Below are 21,151 nucleotides of genomic sequence, written 5' to 3'. Positions count from 1 at the left end.
ACTGAAATCTTCAGCTGAACTAATCAGAGTCCCTCAACCCAGGGGTGGGTAAAAGCCGTAGACACATCAATGCTTAGCAGTACAGTTTCCTAGAGACAAACACTGGTTCCAAGCACACCCAGACAGACCCCAGGCTCTGCAGCACGGAGCAGGAGGGACTGTGTCTCCCAGCCTGAAGCAGGATGTGCGGATGAAGGGTTTCTCTTTGGCTGCAGCCCAGGTGAGTCTCTCAGAACAGGCCCTGCTTACGGGAAAAGCAAAGAATGGAGTCACTGACATTTCCCTTCCCGGGGCAGCAGGCACGGCTGGAGTTCAAGGAGCATTTGGAGGTTTCTCACAGTCGTAAGGTTTGACTTTGGGTAGTCCTGTGTGGATCTCAGAGTTGAACTCGATGATCCTTGTAGGTCACTTCCATTACGGGACATTCTGCGATTCTACGACCTCTGGCAGCTCCCGCCCGCTGAGGCAGGTCGCCTTCTCACAGGAGCGAGTAGAGGGACGGCTCGGCCCACAACCCGACGGCTTGAACTCCCCCACAGCGCCGCCCTGTGCCAGCTCCATGGCGGCAGGGTCGGGCCGCCGTCATTTCCTGGGCCGGGCCCGGCCCCCCGGGGCGCGCCTGACTCACCTGGGCCGGCGGGAGGCGGCGGCGGTGGCGGCGCGGCTGAGCTCGGAGCCGGGCGGCGGCCGAGGGGCGGCATGGCGCGGGACAGCGGCTCCCCGTGGGCCATGGGGCTGCTGAAGACATTCGAGGAGAGCGAGTTCGGCAGCTGGGAGAAGATCGGCTCGGGGGGCTTCGGGCAGGTGTACAAGGTGCGCCACCTCCACTGGAAGACATGGCTCGCCATCAAGTGCTCGCCCAGCCTGCACGTGGACGAGAAGTAAGGCGGCTCGGCTCGGCTCGGCTCGGCTCGGGTGGGGGCGAGGCGGCAGTGCCTCTGTAGGCGACGTGGGGACGGGGCGGGACGGCTGTCTGCACCGGGCATGGAGAGCGCAGGGACCCTTCGTGTTTTATTATTATTATTATTTCTTAAGCCTACCCTGGGCTTGCCAATGGAGGTAATAGAGCTGAACATCAGCTCAAAGGCTTGTGAGGCTGCGCTGCTATTTGCCCCGCCGGTGTTACCTTATTTTTGACGGACAGAGCAGGCGATGTAGCTCAGAGTGTCCAGGCGCGGGGCAGCTGAGCTCTAAGTGCTTCCCGGAGCTCTGTCACACGGCAGGGCCACCGCCACCACCTTAAAAATGAGTTGGAATGTTTTCTGTGCTTTGTATTTACAGAACATTTTCGAAATGTACTCAGGTTTTCATTTTTTGTTTGTTTGTTTGTTTGTTTTTTACGGTGTGAGGTGAACCGTGCTGCCACCTACTGTAATGTGGGCGATTAGTGTTGAGCGATGCCCCCAAATCTCAGTGGTAGAGTCTTAAAGTCGTTGGGAGGGACCCTTAAAGGCCACCCAGTCCAGCTCCCCTGCAGTGAATAGGGACACCTACAGCTATATCAGGTCGCTCAGAGCCCTGTTCAGCCTGACCTTGAGTGTCCCCAGGGATGGAGCACCCAGCACCTCTCTGGGCAACCTGAGCCAGTGCCTTGTTGTGAAAAACTTCTTCCTCATACCCACTCTAAATCTGCCCCTTCAGTTTGAAACCATTTTCCCTTGTCCTGTCACAGCAGACCCTGCTAAGGAGTCTGTCCCCTTCCTTCTTATATCCCCTCTGTAGATACAGAAAGGCTGCTCTCATCTCTCCCTGGAGCATTCTCTTCTCCACAGTGAACAGCCCCAGCTCTCTCAGCCTGTTCTCATAGGAGAGGTGTTCCATCCCTTGGATCATTTTTGTGGCCCTCCTCTGGACGTGCTCCAGCAGGTCCAGGTCTCCCTTAGCAGTACTCAGCGTGCAGTGTAGAGCTACTTCTCTTAGCGGTTGCAAGGTCTGCAAGTATGAGGGAAATCACACGAACTTGAGGTGCAGCGAATTAAAACAGCTTAAGACTTTTGGAACACCTGAGAGCAGGGGGCTCCTGCAGCACGTGGTTCATTTTGACAACCCAGGAAAAAACAGGAGCGTATTTGTTTTGCTGCAGAATTTGTTTTAGGTGCTTCAGGACAGCATTAATTAGATGGGTTTGTTTGTTTCTTTTTTTTGGGGGGTGGGGGGGCTTTGGCCTTTGAAAATGCTGTTTCTGCAAATTGTGTATTCAAATAGCAGGGGGGCACAGACGCAATAAAGCACTCCGCATGTAGTTCACAGGTTTTGGAGCTAGTTGAAACAAGCCCATATAATTGAACTGTTAATCCAGGAGATTAACTTGAGGAACCGTGTCTTGGAAGTGTGTGAAGCGGCAGAGTTAGAGCTACCAGAGGTATTGGAAACATTAACTGAATTGTGCAGGGGCTTTTCTTTATTTGTTTGGGACCACATTAAAACACCGTTGGTACTGGTTTGGTGTTGGTAGTGCTCTGTAGCGTCTCCTGCAGTGTTTGTGCAGACAGTGAGAGATTTGGAGTAATTCCCCTGGCAATTATCTCACCATAGAGTGAAGTGGCCTCAAGCAGAAAAAAAATTGAGTGTACAGCCAGAAATGTTTTTACTTTTAAATCCAAGCCTTCTTGGATTTAAAGAAGCCAAATCTGTCTAGCCAAATCCCATTTCTTAGGCTATACTCGCTCCCACTTTCCCTCCCCTGACCTGGAATTCTCACATGCAGATCCAGGTGCTCTCAGGATGGGTCGGGTCAGCCTAAGGCTAAAGAATAGAGAGGAGGGGGCTGTCCCCAGGCCCAGGAGGCAGAAAGCCAAGTCTTTTCCATACCTCCATTAGCCAGAACAGAGGTCTGGTGTGGAGAAAAGGTGACAAGCTCTGAGGGAACAGCCTGGAAATCAGTGTGGGTTTCGTAGAGCTGGATGTGACCGTATGGACTGTAAGGAGTGTGAATGATGTAACGGTTTCCAGGGCAGACTCCTGGCTAAATGTGCTGTCTGTGAGGGTGCCTGCTGGGTGCGGGGGTGGAAAGGTGTGCCTTTGTGCCTGGGAAAAATGAACAAAATCAATCTGGGTTTGGAAACTGAGTAGAACTTAGGAATGGGCTGTAGGAATGTGTTACCATTAGCGAATGCTGTATCTCTTTAGGCAGGTGACAGAGGTGGCTGAATGTATTCAGGTGATCTGCAGATGTGTAGGTAGAACTTCATACTCACCTCGCTCCCTTTTAGAGGCAGGTTGAGCGCAACTGTGCTGGTTTGCCTATAATCCTGTCACACCAGGGCTGTGCAGCAGAGATCTGTCAACAAGTCTGAGAGCCATTTAACCTGAAAAAAGGGATTTTCTGCCTTATTTCTGGCCCAAAGCAAATTCTGCTCTAAACATCCAGTGTTTTTTCTTCTTTTATTCATGTTCCTCTCTGAGGATCAGTAGTGTGAAGGTCATTAAAGCAGTAGATGGCACAGCAGAGGTCATAACACACTCTTAAATATCTGCCTTGATGCAGGTGAAAGTGCACATGAAAAATTCAGCAGTGTAATGTTGTTGTGGACCCAGTGTTCGCTGCCAGCAGCTTGTGGAGGTAATCTGTGCTCCCAACTGGAGAGCAGTGTGGGAAATGCTGCCTCATGAGCTGCGAGCTGTGTCTTTACACACAGAATGTTATCTTTAGAGTATAAAGATCAGGTACGTACAAGTGTGGGCACAGTCATCATTTCTGTGGTGAAAGTTGCCGCAGGAGCAATTCCCTTGTCCCTTCTGGAGAACCAGGCACGCAACAACAGCAGCTCTGTCTGCCTGCAGGGATGCTAGAGGTCCTGTAGAGTGATTTACCCAGTACTTCTGATTGTTCTGAAAATGGCTGATCTGTCTTTGTCTTCTGTGACAGGTGTCACTTGCCAGTGAATCTGGAGTTAGATCTCTTGCTGTGCATGCCCTTCTCCCCTGATGTTTTGTTGTGGGAAAGCATAGGTAGCCCTAGATCTATGGGAGCTGAGCTGTCCTGGATGCAAATCTTTATAATTGCTATAATGTTTGAATATTTGGAAGGGGGAAAGGGAATGGAGTGAAAGTGGTTGGAGAAGATAATTCTGACTCTTCATGAAGTAAGAAAGTGTAACAGAGGCTAATCCCATGCCTCTTGACTTAGAAGCCTCATAAGGATCATTCCTTCCTCTTTGGAGGGGGAGGTGTTTGTCTCTTGTTGGCAGTGCAGGGTAATTTCTAGGCATTAGGGGTAACAGGACAGCATAAAAATCATGCTTTGATCTGTTAAAACTGAACTACAGTGATACCTGCAGCATCCTTGTAGCGTTAGCACTTGTGTACTGAAGTGATAGGCAGATTGTCTGAGTGCTGAGTGCTAGCAGATCCTTGAGCCAAGTGGGAAGCAGAAGTGGAGACCTTTCATCTCATCCTGATGGAGGTGGCCTTGCCTGCCTGAAGAGATGTATGTGTTAAATGGATTAATGCAGCTGCACTCCATGCTTCACTAATGATTAAGTTGTAGTCTGGCTATTTCTTCTGCCACTTTTTCTTTCCTGTTTTCTGAAGGTGAAGGAGCTGTGTTTGAAAATTAGACTACCTACGCTGTAATGGCTGCGCCACATCACCATCTGTTTCATTTTGAAATGGACTTTATGTGGGAAGAGCCTGAAGATGGCAATTGTGTTGGATTTTTATTTAAATGAGCAAATCAAATTTAGGATACTTGTCTGTTAGTTGGGTAAATAACCTGACTAATTAACTGAGCCTGGTTGAAACAGAAAAGGAGGTTTCTGTTTTGTTCTAAGTGGAAGCTCCCTCTCCGCTGGGGAAGATGCCTGGTTTCTAGCAGCTGATCTCTGATTTTGGCAATGCTTCCTTAGCTAGGGAACCCCCTTGTCCCTGGGCCCAGCAGCTCCTCTTCCATTTCAGCTATGGCTGGATTCCTGCTCTGCCTCGGAGGGCTCAGACGGGTGTTTTACATCTCCGACTCCAGCGCTCAGCTCACCTTGCTGAAGCCTGATGAATTATGCTGGCTATGCATGTGGCTTGGGGGCAAGGAGTTGGTTGTGTTATTCAGAGGCACTCCCTTCCAGCGTGCCAGAAGAGCAAACTGGGTACTTGTCTACAAAGGCAATTATTTCACAAGAAAGCCGCTGTAGGGAGCAGCAGGAGTCGACATGGTTAAGAGAGAAGAAAGATTTCTCTTATCTTTTTATCCTTCCAGTATTATGGGCTTCCATCTTTACTCATTTTTCAGCCTGATCTTGCCTCTGAAATAGTCTGCAGCTTATTGCTAGGTTAGAGCCACTCCTGAGGAGAATTGTTCAGCATATCTGATCACTGCAGAGTGCTGCAGCTGATCAAGGTTTCTACTAGGAGATCATAGAATCATTAAGGTTGGAAAAGATGTCTTAAGTTTTGTCTAATCCAATAATTCACCTACCACCAATGTTGCCCTCTAAACTGTGTCCCTAAGTACCACATCGACCCCTTCCTTAAACACTTGCAGAGACGGTAACTCCACACCTCCCTGGGCAGCCTGTTCCAATACCTCACCACTCTTTTGGAGAAGCTTCTCCTGATATCCAACTTGAACCTCCCCTGATACAACTTAAAGCCGTTACCTTTGTCCTATTGCTGTTGCCTGGGCAATGAGGCCAACCCCCACCTTGCCTTGATCTCCTTTCAGGTGGTTGTAGAGAGCAATAAGGTCTCCCCTGGGCCTCCTCCAGAATGAACACCCCAGTTTCCTCAGCTGTTACCTGTAAGGCAGAGCTAATGCCAACTCAGGTGTACCATGCTGGGCAGAGAAGGGCCTTCTCACCTCTGCCCTTGGGGCTACCATCATGGTAGGCCTTCATGTGGAGCCCCAGGGCACAAGCTGTGTGTCACACGATGGCCCCTACAGTTACAGTATCGTGACTTCTGACTGCCTTGTCACATGGAGCTCCCCTTCGTGGGTGCTTTGCGTTTTGACTTAGGCTGCAGACAGACAATGTTGGGGTGTTACAGCTCTACGGAAGGCCGTGACAATTAAGGGTCCTGACCTGGGATGCCGTGCCTTAGCCTGACTAATGCTGTGGGGTCAGGCCAGCTGCCACCTGCAATTAACCCATAGGTGCTCGTTACTTGTGCCATCCCTGTTACCTAATGAAGGCCAGAATCGGCTGTGGTGAGGCAAGTGCTGAAGCAGTGATGTCTGCTGTCCATGCTCACTTCTGATCACAGCCTCACAAAAGTCTAGTGACTGCAGCCCAGGGAGTTACGGCACTGGTGAATCTGAGCATTACGTATATCATCCTTGTTCTTAACTACATCGTGTACATGTTGCAATAGTGAGGTGGGCTTTGCGCTACGGGGACCTGTGCTGCTCAAGTGTGCAAGCTTGCATGTGGTTCAGCAACCTTGAACTGTCAAGTAAGTAAATGTGAAGTATTCCTAGGGTATATAGGCTGGAGGCATGTAGTGATTCAGCCAGGCGATGACACGAAACGTGTATTTCAGTTTCAAGTGTTTTGTTTTGGGGATGGAAGTAGCTAGTCCATCTTTCACCTTATATTCTCTCCTACCTAGGGAGCGTATGGAGTTATTGGAAGAAGCCAGGAAGATGGAAATGGCAAAATTTCGCTACATCCTTCCTGTTTATGGCATCTGTAAAGAGCCGGTTGGCTTGGTGATGGAATACATGGAGACGGGATCTCTGGAAAAGCTCCTGGCTTCCGAACCTCTGCCGTGGGAACTGCGCTTCCGAATCATCCATGAGACAGCCGTGGGCATGAACTTCCTGCACTGTATGTCCCCTCCACTGCTACATCTGGACCTCAAGCCTGCCAACATCCTGCTTGATGCCCACTACCATGTCAAGGTATGCCTTGGGTGCTCTGAGCCCAAAGCTTACTTTTGTGTATTCTTGCATGGCTTTTTCCAAACCCAAAGGTCTGGAAGAAATCCAGAAGCACTCTTTCTGAGTTACAAAAATACCTAACTGTTCCAGTCCCTAAACTTGCCTACTGATTTATGTACCATTTTGGTATATAAATGGAGGTAGAGTTGGGGAGTCTGCGTGAGCTCTCCTAAAATTTTAGTTGAGTGCTAGTGTAGTGAATTTTGTTTTTGCAAATGTAATGGGTTCTGTTATAGATTTCCCTATAGCAGGGTCATAAGGCAGGTGAAAATGGGGACAGCAAAGCAGTGTGAATATCAAAATCATCTATGCTTGCACCACATCTCCTACTGACAACCTTGTTTTGTTTAGGCCTGGGCTGTGTACACTCTGCTTAATACCCAAATCTTATTTACAGTGGGAGTCCAGAGAAGCAGAGCCTTCCTGGCAGCAGCTCATTTTCTCCTTCCTTTTGTTCAGAGCTTTTACAACGGAAAATTAGCTCTGTCATGAGTGCTTATGCTTAACAAGGGGTCACTCAGGGAAACTGTTGTGGCCGTATCAGAACAGAATTCTTCTCAGTATCCTTTTCCAGAAAGGCAAATTTGTTGGCCTTCTCTGTTGAAGGTTCTGTTTTGACAGCTGGATTGGAGAGATTGTGTCTGCTTTTTGATGATTTCTTTTGGAGAAGAAAGAGACTAAAAATGTATCTTTTTCTAAGATTTTATTTATTTATTTTCAAATCAGTTGCCCAACTCTAACCCTGGCTGATGTAGTTCAGCACGTGTAGTCATAGATCTTCCAGTGCTGTCATCTATCTTCTGTCTGCTTTTCTGTCCTCCTCAAAGTGGGCAAATGGCTGTGATCCTGCTTTACTGCTCTAAAGATGAAGTGTTCAGTAAATAAAAACACCTTTCCTGATGTCTTGAGGGGGCTGGAGCCATAAGAAGCCTGACGGAATCAGACCTGGTGCTTTCTCAGCTTTTTTTCTTGGCCATGTAATGGTTTACTTCTTAGGACAATCTTCTGTCTGAGCTACAAGGCAATTGCAGGCAGTCCCTGGTATTATGGTCAGAACATCGGGATCTGAGCTGTTCCAATTATATTCTCACACATTCTCAGTAGCCTTTGCTAAGTATTTATTTATCTACAGTTTATGCTTGCTTGCATAACTTTTACATTCCTAATTCTTGACTCATCCACGAGCCAAGATATGAAGGGTTTATTTTTCTCACCATTTCAGGAGGTTGAAATGCTCCCTAGTGTTCTGCCTGCTGTATAAGCTGTATCTTCAAGGTGATGTAATTCAAGGGGGCAAAGTAAAAAATGCATCAAAGTTTTTTTCAGCTGAGGTCAGCGTTGACTTCTCTGAGCTGTTATTTCTTTGTGTTTCATATATAGAGCACATTCTTCAAACCTTTTCTATTAAGCTCAGAAGAGAATGGTCTAATCCCAGCCTTTTTCAGCCAGAAGTCTTTCAGGTCTGTAGCCATCTTGAAAAGTCTTCCAAGCAGCAAAGCAGGCATATAAACCTACATGCAAAATAAGAGATGTACATATTCTGTGAGGAGCCTTTGCTTTAAAAACGTGGCCCCAAACCTTCTTTTTGTATTATGTGAAACTTGTAATTAAATTTCAGACCCTGCAGCTTCATTTAATGTGCATTTTCTTGCTGGAAGGCTAATGAAGGTGATGATTGAAATGCTTTTACTTTTAAAATGTTGGTGTTAATTTAGTGGGTGACCTGTCCCTAATAGGATCCTAAAGTGAGTGAAGAGATGTTGCAGACTGCAAAAGAAGAGTTTGGAGGTAGGGAGGATTTTTATAAGCTGTTTGCCCTTGAGCCAGGAAACAGTCTTGCAGTGGAGCACATTAGAAAAGCCATATTGCTAGTTCAATGGAAACACACCCTTCTTCTTTTACGAGCACAACACTTACTGTAAAAACCCCAAGAGAGGATGATGACTAATGCAGCAGTGTTGCACAGAACTTATCATCAAGTGGGTGCCTCCATATCTTAAAGCTGTCTCCTGTCTGTTACATAAGTGTGTGTGCTGAATTTGGTTATTGGGAGGATAATTAAGAGGAAAGATTAGCCTGAGCCAAGACATAGATAGCCGTGTATTTATTAGTTTTCTCACGTTGGGGGATTCCTTGTTTATCCTAGATGTGTGTATGTAATATGTATAACTTGGAATAAGGCTTTGCTGTCATTTGTAGAGTGCCTCCTGCCCTGAAAAGTCTGAGGTGGGAGCTCCCTTCCCCTCCATGTCCTGTTGTTCTGGGCTGTTCCTTGGGAAAGATTATTGCATACCTTTAGCAAGCTTTGCTAGCAACCATCTGCAATTTTTTTTTTTTCCTTAATTTTGAGCTGTTGCTTCTGTCAATGTCGGTGAGAGCTGCCTTGCTCCTTTCTCTGGTGTTTCGTAGATGCAGCCTTCAAATGCTTACGGACTTCTTAATACCTAGTTGGTATTAGGTAGTTGGTAGTTGGCTCACCTGGACCACACCTAGCAAATTGGTTCTTCTGCCCTTCCATCCGTTGAACAAACTCAGGATCCCTCCTCCGAGCTCCTTGGTTTCTGGCAATCCAGCAAGGAGCTGGAGAAGAGATGAAGCATCAGGCGCTGTTCCAGTGGGATCTTTCTCTAGGGCCATCTGCAGAGGAATACACCCCCCACATGCAGGAATCTCTCTGTCTGACTTATTGCCAGCTACCATGCCTGTGCATTCTGTTAGTACTTTCCAGGTTCCTTATCGAGCTACTTTTCATTCAGGTTTTTAAAATGAAGTCAGCCTACAACTTAATACTTCTGGGTAGAAACGTTATTTGTAAGTCCTAGTTTCTTTTATCAGCCAGTCTGGCTTTTGCAGCTCACGTATATGTGTGTAAGTGCATTTGTGTATGTATTATAGGTGTGTGTATATATGTAGTTGTATTTGTTCTGTGTATGTATATCGTCTCTCTGTGTAGATACATACACAAGCAAATCCCACCAGTTATTTTTCATCTTTCAGGTTTTCTTTTAAAGAACTTGAGTGGGGATGAGCTGTCTCAGCTGTGTGCTGCTCAAGCTCGCTGCGGTGACTTTCACCCCACCACTGGTCCAGCTTAAGCTAGTGCAAACTTTGCAGCTGTGCTCCCAGTCTACACAGGCGTCCTGTTAGTTACCTTCAACTGAAGGGAAGGGCTGCAAAATTTATAGAGTTTGAAGTGAGAAGAAGCTTAGTCAGGTAGAAAATTGATGATAAAGCTTCTTAATGTACTATAGGAAGAGGTAACACCTGGAGGCCAGGCTGGTAAAGAGAGATTCTCTCTTTTATTATGTAGTAGTTGATGTAGTTAACAGCCATTTTATTAGCTACAGGTTCTCTCCTGTTATTAGAAATGAGAAGAGGCCTTGTTATGTTCTGAGTCTCTCCTTAGTTTCCCACCCCTCCAGATGAAGGTTTTTAGACAGGGCTGTTACCTGGCACTTTGATCCCAGCGAAACGAGCTGATTTTCACCTTGATCAGTTCTCTAGTAGTGACACAGAGGAGGTACCAAGACCACTCCTGCTATGGTTATACACATTTGTGATGGATTAGAACAGATGTTTCACCATGGTTTCTGGTTTTTGCTCTTCTGAAGAAAGAACTGTGAACATCTCTGATAAAACAAACAGACTTATGAGGAGATAGTTTTTAAAGCTTCCTGTTAGAAGGACAGATGTGATGGCATTCTCAATAGCCAAGTGTGCAGGAGAGTGTGACCAGGGACAAATAATGGATATGTCAACAGAGATTAAAAATTAATCTGACCGCGTTATGTTACGTATTTGATGAAGAAAACCTTTGTGTGAACTCTGACCTGCATCTGTTGTGGTGGATGCTTGAGTCTTATTTGCAGAAAGATGACATGCGGAGCCGCATGTGCGCTTCAGAGTGGGCTATCAGAAGCAGGCAGTTTCCAATCACTACTTTTATTTCTGTGTGGTAAACACTGGCACTGCTCGGAAATAGCTCTAGTAACTCCTGTAGCTGAATGGGATGGGAGAGATTTTAGTTTCTGTAAAAGCTCCGTAAAATAATTTGACCAACTCAAGCATCTGAACCCTTGTGAGTGAGTGTTTTTCACAGACTAGAATGGAAATGAGTGGTACTGAGGGATGTGGTTGGTGGGCATGGTGGGGATAGGCCGATGGTTGGGCAGGGTGATCCTAGTGGTCTTTTCTAACCTTAATGATTCTATGAAACATCCTCACAAAGGCGGAAACAGATAAAGTCTGCGTGTACAGCAGCCTCAACTTAAAACAATCTGAAAAAAGAAAGGTTTTGTGTAAAATGCCCTTTGGATCTGGGATCTGGCAGTAGGGTGATGTTGCTGGGCTGCGGGCAGGGAAGCACGGGCAGCTCCCCTCCCCAGTGACTGCTCACGTGTTTCTTCTCACACAGGCCTTTGAGAGGCAGGGAGCGGGTGAGCTGTCTGAACATGAACGATCCCGCTGCCTCTGTGGGGTTTGGCTGCTGTTCTTTCTCTTCTCTTCCTACCTCTTCACCACCTGTTTTGCATGAAGCAGGCTGTCGCCTCCGTGTCTCCTCTAAACCATGCTGCTATTATGTGCGCTTTTGAAGCGTGATGGGATCCATCCAGAGTGAGGACTAAGTGCCTGGTGGTGGCACGGGGCAGCTGTTGGGGTGGGCACAGGTTTATGGGTAGCAGGGACTCAATGGAAAGCACAGGAACTTTGCCAGCAAGGTGCCTAGTGAATGAGGCACGTGATGGGCAACTTAAAGGCAGGAGAGATAAGTTAAACGGCTGCATCTTCCACCCACTGCACAGTTCCCACTGATGTTAAAAAAAACTGCCTGACTAAATACCCTGTGCTTTGTGGAAAAGTTATCCTGAAGGAACTAATGGAAGCCACAGAAGCTGTCTGCGGGATCTCGCTCTTTTGTTGCAGCCTGGCAGATAACACACGTTCACGTCCAGTGCTTTCTGCAGCATTCAGTCTGATGGCAGCTCTCCTCAGTGGATGAATTTCCTTTGCTTTGGTACGCAGCCTAATCTGTCACAGTAGCTAGGGGCAGGTTCACAAGGCTGTATGCTCCGTGTGTTAGCTGTTTCTTGGTTTGTAGGCTTGGGGCGAGACCTCTTAGAGCACAAACCTCACATCTTAGCTTTAGATGCACACAAAGTAGCTATTGTTCTTGCCTAACACAGCTCTGTCACTACACTGTCTGCACTGCATCTTTTTTTCTTAACTTACACAGTAGGAAACCTGGTATTGTTTAGACAAAGAGGAAGATGTATTACTTTAATTATGCCTGCATGCCATATGGATTTCTTGAGGTGTATTCAGCTCTTTGCTTCATGTTAATCAAAGGATAGCAGGGCCCTGCCAAGTCAGATCTGTTCAGGCTTGCATGAGCTAGAGAGTTTACTAACCTGACACCAAGGATTTGTGTGATGTTGGCATTGTGCTTTTTTTCTGTGTGGAGAACTGAGCACCCCAAACTCCTGTAGCATTCAATGGGGGCCATCAGTGCGGCTCTTCCCAGGGTAGCTGGCTTGCAAATACAGGTTTTTTGACTACTCCCTGCTTTCTTATATTTCAGAACTTGGCAGGGGAAACTACTCTTACAGATGACTTCACGTTTCTTTCTTTTTTTCAAGTCATTCCCATGCTCTGATACAGATTTAAGATAGAGGTAGGAACAGGTTGCCCAGAGAGGTGGTGGATGCCCCATTCCTGGGGACATTCATGGTCAGGCTGGATGGGGCTTTGAGCAACCTGATGTAGCTGTAGGTGTCCCTATCCATTGCAAGGGAGTTGGACTAGATGGCCTTCTGGGTGTCCGACTCACGCAATCCTATGATTCTGTATCCCTGTGTGCTAAGGCACAAGCTGTCTACACAACATCTCTCCTGAGCTCTTTCTTCCTGGGAGAAGTTCCTTCTGAAGCAGTTTGGGCTGGTTTGTTTCATGCTAGAAGATTCCTACCATGTGGTGAGCAACAGCAGCGTGTACCCTGACCGTCCTCCAGCAGAGTGGAGCAGGCTGAGCTTCTCTCCCTTTCCAATAGCGGGTGCATGTTACAACTGGCCCTGTGGTATCTTTAGAAAGAAGCTTCTGAAAGTGTCAAGCTGGAGCCTATATATATTTTTTATATATATATATATATATATATTTCTTTTTTTTTTAATTATGCCTTTTGTTTTGAGGGAGAACTTTCTCAAAGGAGCAGCTGTGAAGATCAAAAGGGTGTCGAGGGAGTGAGTCACTGAAAAACTGGAGTATTTTTGAGATAAAAAGAATGTTTAAGTCCATTTTGGGGTGGAGGGGAGTTATGTGAAGGAGAAATCTTATCTAACACATAGACAGAAGCTGAGTGGCCCAAAAAGGCTCGACTTGTCTTGAAATTTCCACTTAGCATAATAGACATTTTTGACCGGTGGGAAATAATTAAGACAAAGGAAAATTCCTTGCCTATCTGTTTGCTCGATGATTGGTATGCCTTTGAGAGCAAATGAATGCATATTTGTTTGACACTTCAAATTAAAGTGGAGGTGTGTTTTCCTTTTTCTAAACTTGCTGTCACTTGTTTAGTTCATTTCAGCTGCCTTCACTGCGTCACTGCACTGACTTGCCATATCTGCTCGTTGCCAAAAAGAATTCCCTGTGTGGGTTTAGTGTGTGTTTTTTAAGCCTTTTGTGCCTCTGGTGCTGAGCTCAGTCTTTGTTGGCATGGTCAGTGCAACTGTAATATCTGGAAGAGAAATTCTCTTGCACTGGTTGGGCCCATGGTCTGAAAACAGGTGTTGAGAAGGCTTCAACATAAATGGCAGCGTGCTGTTAGGAGGGAAAGGGGATGGGTGAGAGCAGTAATTGTGTTAACCTGTAGTTTGCGCTAGCTACTTTTTGACTGGTTTTAAATTGCGCTAAATTGTCTGAGGGTTGTGTTTGCCATGTAGTGGGTTAACATGCTGCTGCTTGCAAAATGCTGCTTGCTTTTATTTTATTTTGTTTAGCTTCACCTTAAAGAAAAGCCTACTACAGCGTAATGCTTCCAGCATTGCTTTCTTAGCTTGGCATTTCTGAATGGTAGCTCGCTATGTTGTTTTTTTGAGTCACTGTGTTACATCTTTCTCTTTTTTACAGAAGAGGTTTTGTAAACTCCTCTGAAGTCTGATGGTAACATTCACGCTTCTCTCTCCTCCATCTTTGCAGATTTCTGACTTTGGACTTGCGAAGTGCAATGGCTTGTCACATTCCCATGACCTCAGTATGGACGGCTTGTGTGGCACAATTGCATACCTTCCTCCGGAGCGCATCAAGGAGAAGAACAGGTGTTTTGACACCAAACATGATGTGTACAGGTCAGTTAACTGTGAAAATACCTAAAAGAGCTTGAATAAATGACCCAAAAAACTGAGCATGAGAACCTTACCTCTAGTTTGAGCCTCATCTTGCAAAGGCTCATGTTTGGTTTGCTTTATGCAAAGTCCTTACAAGGTAGAAGGCTTTTAACAAACTGCAGCTGATCCCGGTCTTATGGAAATCAATTGTTCCAAGTAATGTTTATTTATCAGCAACTGACATGGGAGCTATGCTGCCCACCTTATTTTCCCCCATTAAAGGTACATCCTGACCCACTTTTCTAGTCTATGATGCAATTCTTAGCTATCTTCAGTAGATTTCATCACTAGGTCTTTGGTTCTTCTTTCGCAGTAAGGCTGTTAGGAAGAGGAAGTCATAGCTGTAGATTACAAGATATGTCATGTTCTAAATGAAATATATTTTTGTACAGTTGTGTTGCAGGCTAGTATTAAATGACATCCCCAGCAATTCTTTGCTGCTCTCTGATCTTGTCAGTGTTTTTATGGAGTAATTGGTAAATGTTAACAAGGAATCTGCAGTCTCCAAAAAGTCTCTGTGTTCACTGCCTCAGGTTCCTCCTTGTACAAATGAGACTTTCAGGTTGTAGTCTGTGGCTGCATCTTTCTGTGTGTGCTATTCAGGAAAGAGAACTTAGCAAAAATAAATTACACTTCTTTTTAACGGTGGGCTTTTAAACTTATTTTTTTTTTAAAGCTTTTCTAAAACTATTTTTGGTATGTATTTGTAGCTTTTCCATTGTGATCTGGGGAGTTCTTACACAGAAGAAGCCTTTTGCAGGTAAGTTTGATGTATTGTGTAAGTTTGATGTATTGATTTTTTTTACCTTCTTTTCAATGATATGTTTGCCTCCCACCCCACCAGCCCCACAAGACAAGTGATATGTATAATGCATGTCCTCCAAATTCCTACAGTCTTGTGCAATAGACATGTTAAGATCTCAAATTCCAAGCACAATTTCAAGTCCTCCTTTGTACTACATCCTAGAAGCAGAACCTATGTAGCTATGAGATGCCTTCATCTGCACTTTTTTGCTTTTCTTGGAGTTTGCTGTGCTGATCCAGATCAGTGTGTGGCCTACTCAGACTTCTAACAGATGTTCGTGGCCAGCAAGGAAGGTGCAGGGCAAAGCCAACTGGCAGGCAACCCTATTGTTTTCAGAAACAGCTTCTCTGTAGAGTGGTTCTGGAGTTTATTTGTAGATCGCAGGTACAGATTAAAAAAATAAATAAATAAAAAAGCTGCCTGTGAGAGTAAGCTTTGTTCTGCCCCACAGTAAATGTACCAATCTACAGGCAGTTATTTATTCTTTATGACTATTTTCCTTTGTATGCAACTAGCCTAAGTATAGCAAACATGTTTGAGCGGGTTCCAGTCTACTACTCATTTTTCTCCTTGTGAACCCAGTGGCTGACTTCAGAGTCAAGAGCCACATTACTACCCTGTGCTTTTTCTTCACCTTTATGTAAAGTTCAGGCACTTGGTTTATATAAAAACTGTGATTCAGTTTTCACACAGCTGATACAGAAAACCTAAGAGAGGTAGCAAGGAACTGAGGGGTGTTTTTGTATTTTATTCTCCATTTCTGCCTCTTTTGTGAGTGGAAAGAGCACATAGTCACTCACTGATGATTAACTGATACATGAGAAGCAGATGTTAATGTGTTGCTAGAAGTGTTGTGGAAGAGTAAGACCAATTTCTCTCTTTTTTCCCCCCCGTTGATGAAGTACTCTAGATCTTTAAAAAAAAGAAGTGTGAAAAAACAAGTTTTTACCTAATGCACTATTAGTACTCTTAGACAAAAGAGAAGTCTTTCCTTTTGCTGAGAGCTTCAATTGTGTGCTTTTGCTTTACAGAGGAAAACAACATTTTACATATCATGGTAAAAGTAGTTAAAGGCCACCGCCCAGAGCTACCTCCTGTTTCCAAATCCAGACCTCATTCATGTAATAACTTGATCAAACTGATGCAGAAATGTTGGCAAGATGATCCTGGTGAACGGCCAACATTTCAAGGTAAGATTTCCTCGTAGCTTGGCTGCCTGTTTCTTCTTCTATGAGTCACGTTATTGCTCAGGACTCTGTTAATCCTTGAGGTAAATGCTGCAAAGCTTTGTGACAGAGTAAATAGAGCACATTGTACAGTAGAGACAATGATATAGGCCACTTATTCACTGGTTGCGGAAGAGATTATCTGGGGACAAGTCAGACCATGACAGTTTTATGTAAACGTATTGGGAATAAGATCTGTACTGAACCAGCTGATCCATTTAGCTGGTACCTGAAGGGAAGGTGGTTTATGTTCACGTCCAATCATCTGTATTAGTGTAGATGCCAAACTAGAGTTGATGGGCTTTGTACCATACCAAAGCGTTGAACACCCTGGCTCTTGAGATATACCAGTGTATGCCAAGGAACAGAATTGACTTCTTGTTACAGAACAATTTGCACTATCAGTTTTCTGTTGACCAAAAAAAAAAGACAAATCTGACCAAAGGTTTGAACTTGCCCAAAGCAGCTGTTATGAATTCAGATGTGCAGCAGAATGTAGCATATAGAATCTACAAGTGGCTTCATTTAGCATCAGTGACAGAGATTTGTTTCTTCTCCTCATTCACTCGCCTCTTTCTGCCTGAACAAAGTATGGCCATGGATGGAAGAGGTATCACATAAGTCTAACAGTTGACTAGTTCAAAGTCCTGCGTATGTAACACCAGTCCTGTCTGAATGTGAAAGCAAACTGTTCAGTCAGTCCTATGCACTCTGCATAGCTGCACATTTCTACCTTCTGATGAGTTGCTTGGTGGAATAGTCAAAACTGGAGTCTTTCTTCTGTAATACCTCATAACCATTAAGACACAGAAAAGCAGTAGGACACCAGGGGAGAAGCCTCCTATTTAAAAACCAGACAAAACCAACCAACCATGTGACCAAACAGTAAAACCTCTCTTTCTTTCTTCAAAGAAATCACTTCAGTAACAGAAACACTTTGTGAAAAACCAGAAGATGAAACAAAGGAAATGGTGGCTGAGGACCTGGACACTAAGAGTTCCCCAAAGCAGCAATCTGAGGTATTTTGACTTTCTGTCCCATGTTAAAATGCACTTTTCCCCCCCATTTCTTTCTTTCTTTTTTGTTTATTTTTTTATTTTGCCAGAAACAGGTTCCTCTGTGACTAACTTCTAAACAGCTTTCTCTTTGCTGCTTTTTAACACCTTCTTGCCTGGTGGAAGTGGGTCTTGTTGAAGGACTGGACTGCAGAAGCAACAGCAGATGTATGGGCAAGCTCAGGAAAATGCCTGCACAAAACCTGAGCTCCTGTTTATCTTTAGACTGCTGAGGGACAGCAAGAAAGTTTGAAAATAAGGACTGGAACCACGTGGGCATGTCTGATCTTAAAAACAATCAAATAAACAAACAACCAGGTTCTTCAGACAGATTTTGTTGGATAAGTACAGTGCTTAAAGCTGCCTGCAAGCTAATAGAATTAGGCTGCTTCTTGTAGAGGGTCATACTCAGTTTTCCTTACTGACCTTTCTAAAATACTTCTGTGTGTTTCTCTTGAAGGGGATGTCTGCATTATCTCAGCCGAAAAAGGAGCCTGTTCTGGCATCAGTTAAGGATTACAGTCTATCAGAATTGTTGTCCCAGCTGGATTCAGGGATTTCACAGACTATGGAGGGCCCTGAGGATCTCAGCCGCAGCTCTTCTGAATCCAAACTTGCTGCCAGTGACAAGCGGCTTTCAGGAGTTTCGTCTGTAGATTCAGCTTTTTCATCCAGAGGCTCCCTTTCCCTTTCCTTTGAAAGAGAGAGTTCAGGTAATGGTCAGGATGTTTTTTTATTGTTGATTTTTCTGTTTCTGTGATTGTTTGGACTGGTGCATGGGAGCTTATGGGTTGGAGAGTGACTGTGTGAAGAGTAGTATGTCCTGTTGTCCTAACTGCAAATTTGTTTGCTGGTGGCAGCTATTAAAAAATAAAATAAAGAGATTCCCAAGCACAATATAGTGAGTAATAATACATTTAATTTGCTTTTGAAAAGAAGGTACCTGAATTCCCATCAAAACAATTACAGAATTGGTTGTGGAAATGTTGATTAGAAAGGAGATCATCTTGTCTAGTGCCCTGGTCAGAGTGGGACTAAAGCCAGTGCCAGTACAGGAGCTTGTAGCTTTTGCAGTTAATACTGAGCCCAAATGTGAGCACCTGTCTTTTGAGAAGATTTCAGCAGTTTTCTCAGCAGCCCCAGGAACATTGTAATAAAGACCCCCCTGGAGATCCCCTCCCTTTTCAATATGTACTGCATAAAATAGGCACCTCTTTTCCATGTAGGCAAAGCATGATAACTGTAGGGAAACAAACTTGCAGCTTCGTTTGTTCTTAGTTTCACTGGAGACAGAATAAGAGGAAGTGTGGGTTCCAAATGTGATGTAAACTGGCTCTGAAACTCCTGCAGGTACAGCAGTGGGAGAGGGAGGCTTTTTTTTTTGCAGTCAGAAGACACTACTGAAGCCACCAGCTGTGCTAGCCAGGGATGAGTAAGGGTTGGCAAGAATCAGCATTGTGATGTTGTTTTTTTCCGTCTAGATGTAGGTACTACGGACATACAGAAAAGGAAGCTAACAGAAGCCATTTTAGCTGGTGACACGAGCAAGCTGATGAAGATCCTCCAGCCTCAAGACGTTGACATTGTTTTAGATGGGAACTGCAGTCTTTTGCACTTAGCTGTTGAAGCTGGTCAAGAAGAATGTGTCAAATGGCTTCTCCTTTACAATGCTAACCCAAACCTCACCAACAAGAAAGGATCCACCCCTCTTCACATAGCCATTGAGAAGAAAATTAAAAGCATCGTGGAGCTGCTCATGGCAAGGAAAATCAATGTTAATGCCAAAGATGAGGATCAGTGGACTGCTCTTCACTTTGCTGCCCAAAATGGGGATGATTTCAGCACCAAAATGCTGCTTGATAAGAATGCATCCTTGAACGAGGTAGATTTTGAAGGCAGGGCCCCCATCCACATAGCCTGTCAGTATGGCCAAGAGAATATTGTGCGGATTCTGCTGAGAAGAGGCGTTAACGTGAACATCAAAGGAAAGGATGACTGGGTCCCTTTGCACTATGCTGCCTGGCAAGGTCATCTTCCCATCGTGAAGCTTCTGGCCAAACAGCCAGGTGCAAATGTAAATGTGCAGACCGTGGATGGAAGGACCTCGCTACACTTGGCTGCTCAGCGAGGTCACTACCGTGTCGCTCGCCTTCTCATAGACCTGGAGTCAGATGTCAACGTACCGAATGCACTCTCGCAGACTGCTCTCCACATAGCTGCTGAAACTGGCCACACAAGCACATCCAGGCTGCTTCTTAAACATGGTGCAGACATTGAGGCAGCAACAGCGGAAGGATGTACTGCTCTGCACTTGGCATCTCGCAGCGGCCATTTAGCAACAACGAAGTTGCTGATGGATGAAGGGGCCAATGTTCTTGCCAGAGGCCCATTAAATAGGACAGCGTTGCATCTTGCTGCAGAAAATGGGCACTCTGAAGTAGTAGAAGAACTTGTCAGTTCAGGAAACATCAATATTTTTGACGACGAGGGGTTGACAGCTCTTCATCTGGCTGCAAGAGGAGGGCACACAAAAACAGTTGAGGTTCTTCTAAAGCATGGGGCACTCACTGATCTGCAGAGACCCACATTTCAGACCCTGCTCCGGCTTACTCAGCAGGGCAGCAATAGCTCAGTTACTGTGTTGTTAAGTAAGACTTAATCAAAAGGTACGGTACTTGCTATCTTTCTGCCTGGTGTGGTGAGAAGGTTGCTGGAACTTGATTTACAAGAGCCTTGTCCAGCCGTGCAGTGACCTGCTCACCAGCAGCGTCAGCAGATGGACTGAGGGGCAACCAGCAAGGAGCTACTCATGTTTGAGTGTGTGAGAGAGGGAGCACATGGACTAAAGCCAAAAGCAAGGTTAAGAGCTGAAGCCCACCACACTGTGGTCTGGATCATCCACTCTGCGCGTGCCTGCCCCACCTGTATAGTGATATTCCCTTCCCACACAGACGTTGTGAGAGTAGGGTGCAACTTGTGGGTTCCCCTTGCTTTTTTTTTGACAAACTAATTTAAGGACTAATATTCTGATTTTCCTCAGAAAAAGGATGGATTAGGTCCCTGGTTTATTGCAGTGATCTATATTTTGGGCTTGAAGCCTCCAAAGTAAAATAAACCTAACACAGATCTGCTGGAAGTGAATGCAAGAGATGAAGAAAGAGCTATTCAAGATACTGTTAATCACAAACCCTGGCTAAGTTTCGTTTTCAGAAGGTATTCTGTTTAATGGAGATACACTGATTACAGTTTTCCATGTAATCAAGATGAATAAGGCAGACTGTCATTAACAAGGATCCAAAAGCTACATGAGCAGAAGTAAAAGCTTAACACTGATGTCTTCATATGCAGTACCATCTTCTATGCATTTTAAGATCAGTGAGCTGAACTGTGTTCTTAGTGGTTTCCCTTAAAAAGCCAAACAACAACAATAAAATCATTCTGGACTGTAACTGGATGGTATATTCTAACACCATTAAATCTATTTGCAAAGTGATGTTTGTAGGGACATGTTAGAGAGCCATACCAGCCATGCCACAGTACATGTCCTGGGAGAATGAACTGTGTGTTGCCTAGATTGATATACTGTGTATATAGTATTTCTATCTGTTGTATGCTTTTTTTCTACTGAAGAAAATAGATTGTGTAGAGTGGGTATGTTTTAATACACCTTTTAATTTCACTCTTGTCAAGGTCCGAATGTGGCACATTATTAATAAAAATATTGTGTTCCATATCTGCCCTGTATTTTGTCATGTTGGTTTTCTTTTCCCATCTTCATGCAAAGCCTTCAGCCTTCCTGAGAGCAAAGCTGCTCC

At 45.0% G+C, this 21,151-nt stretch overlaps 1 protein-coding gene across 1 annotated transcript; it reads left to right on the top strand.

The window, feature by feature from the left end:
- The first annotated feature begins 631 nt into the window (after positions 1 to 631).
- RIPK4 (receptor interacting serine/threonine kinase 4) lies at positions 632 to 20,621 on the top strand. The gene is made up of 8 exons (XM_015882936.2): positions 632 to 881; positions 6,541 to 6,832; positions 14,063 to 14,211; positions 14,961 to 15,010; positions 16,087 to 16,245; positions 17,194 to 17,300; positions 17,797 to 18,049; positions 18,818 to 20,621. Exons 1-8 carry the CDS (start codon positions 700 to 702, stop codon positions 19,993 to 19,995), a joined length of 2,370 nt encoding a protein of 789 aa, XP_015738422.1. The 5' UTR covers positions 632 to 699; the 3' UTR covers positions 19,996 to 20,621.
- Positions 20,622 to 21,151: the final 530 nt, after the last annotated feature.

The sequence above is a fragment of the Coturnix japonica genome, chromosome 1 (assembly GCF_001577835.2).
Source record: "Coturnix japonica isolate 7356 chromosome 1, Coturnix japonica 2.1, whole genome shotgun sequence".
Classification (NCBI taxonomy): domain Eukaryota; kingdom Metazoa; phylum Chordata; class Aves; order Galliformes; family Phasianidae; genus Coturnix; species Coturnix japonica.
The sequence above is the reverse complement of the archived record's forward strand: the minus strand, read 5'-3'. Positions and strand labels throughout refer to the sequence as shown.

Coding starts and splice junctions, on each gene's coding strand:
- RIPK4 (XM_015882936.2), top strand. CDS start 700: ATGGCGCGGGACAGCGGCTCCCCGTGGGCCATGGGGCTGCTGAAGACA. Junction 882..6,540: donor AGCCTGCACGTGGACGAGAA/GTAAGGCGGCTC, acceptor TCTCCTACCTAG/GGAGCGTATGGAGTTATTGG. Junction 17,301..17,796: donor CCCCAAAGCAGCAATCTGAG/GTATTTTGACTT, acceptor TTTCTCTTGAAG/GGGATGTCTGCATTATCTCA.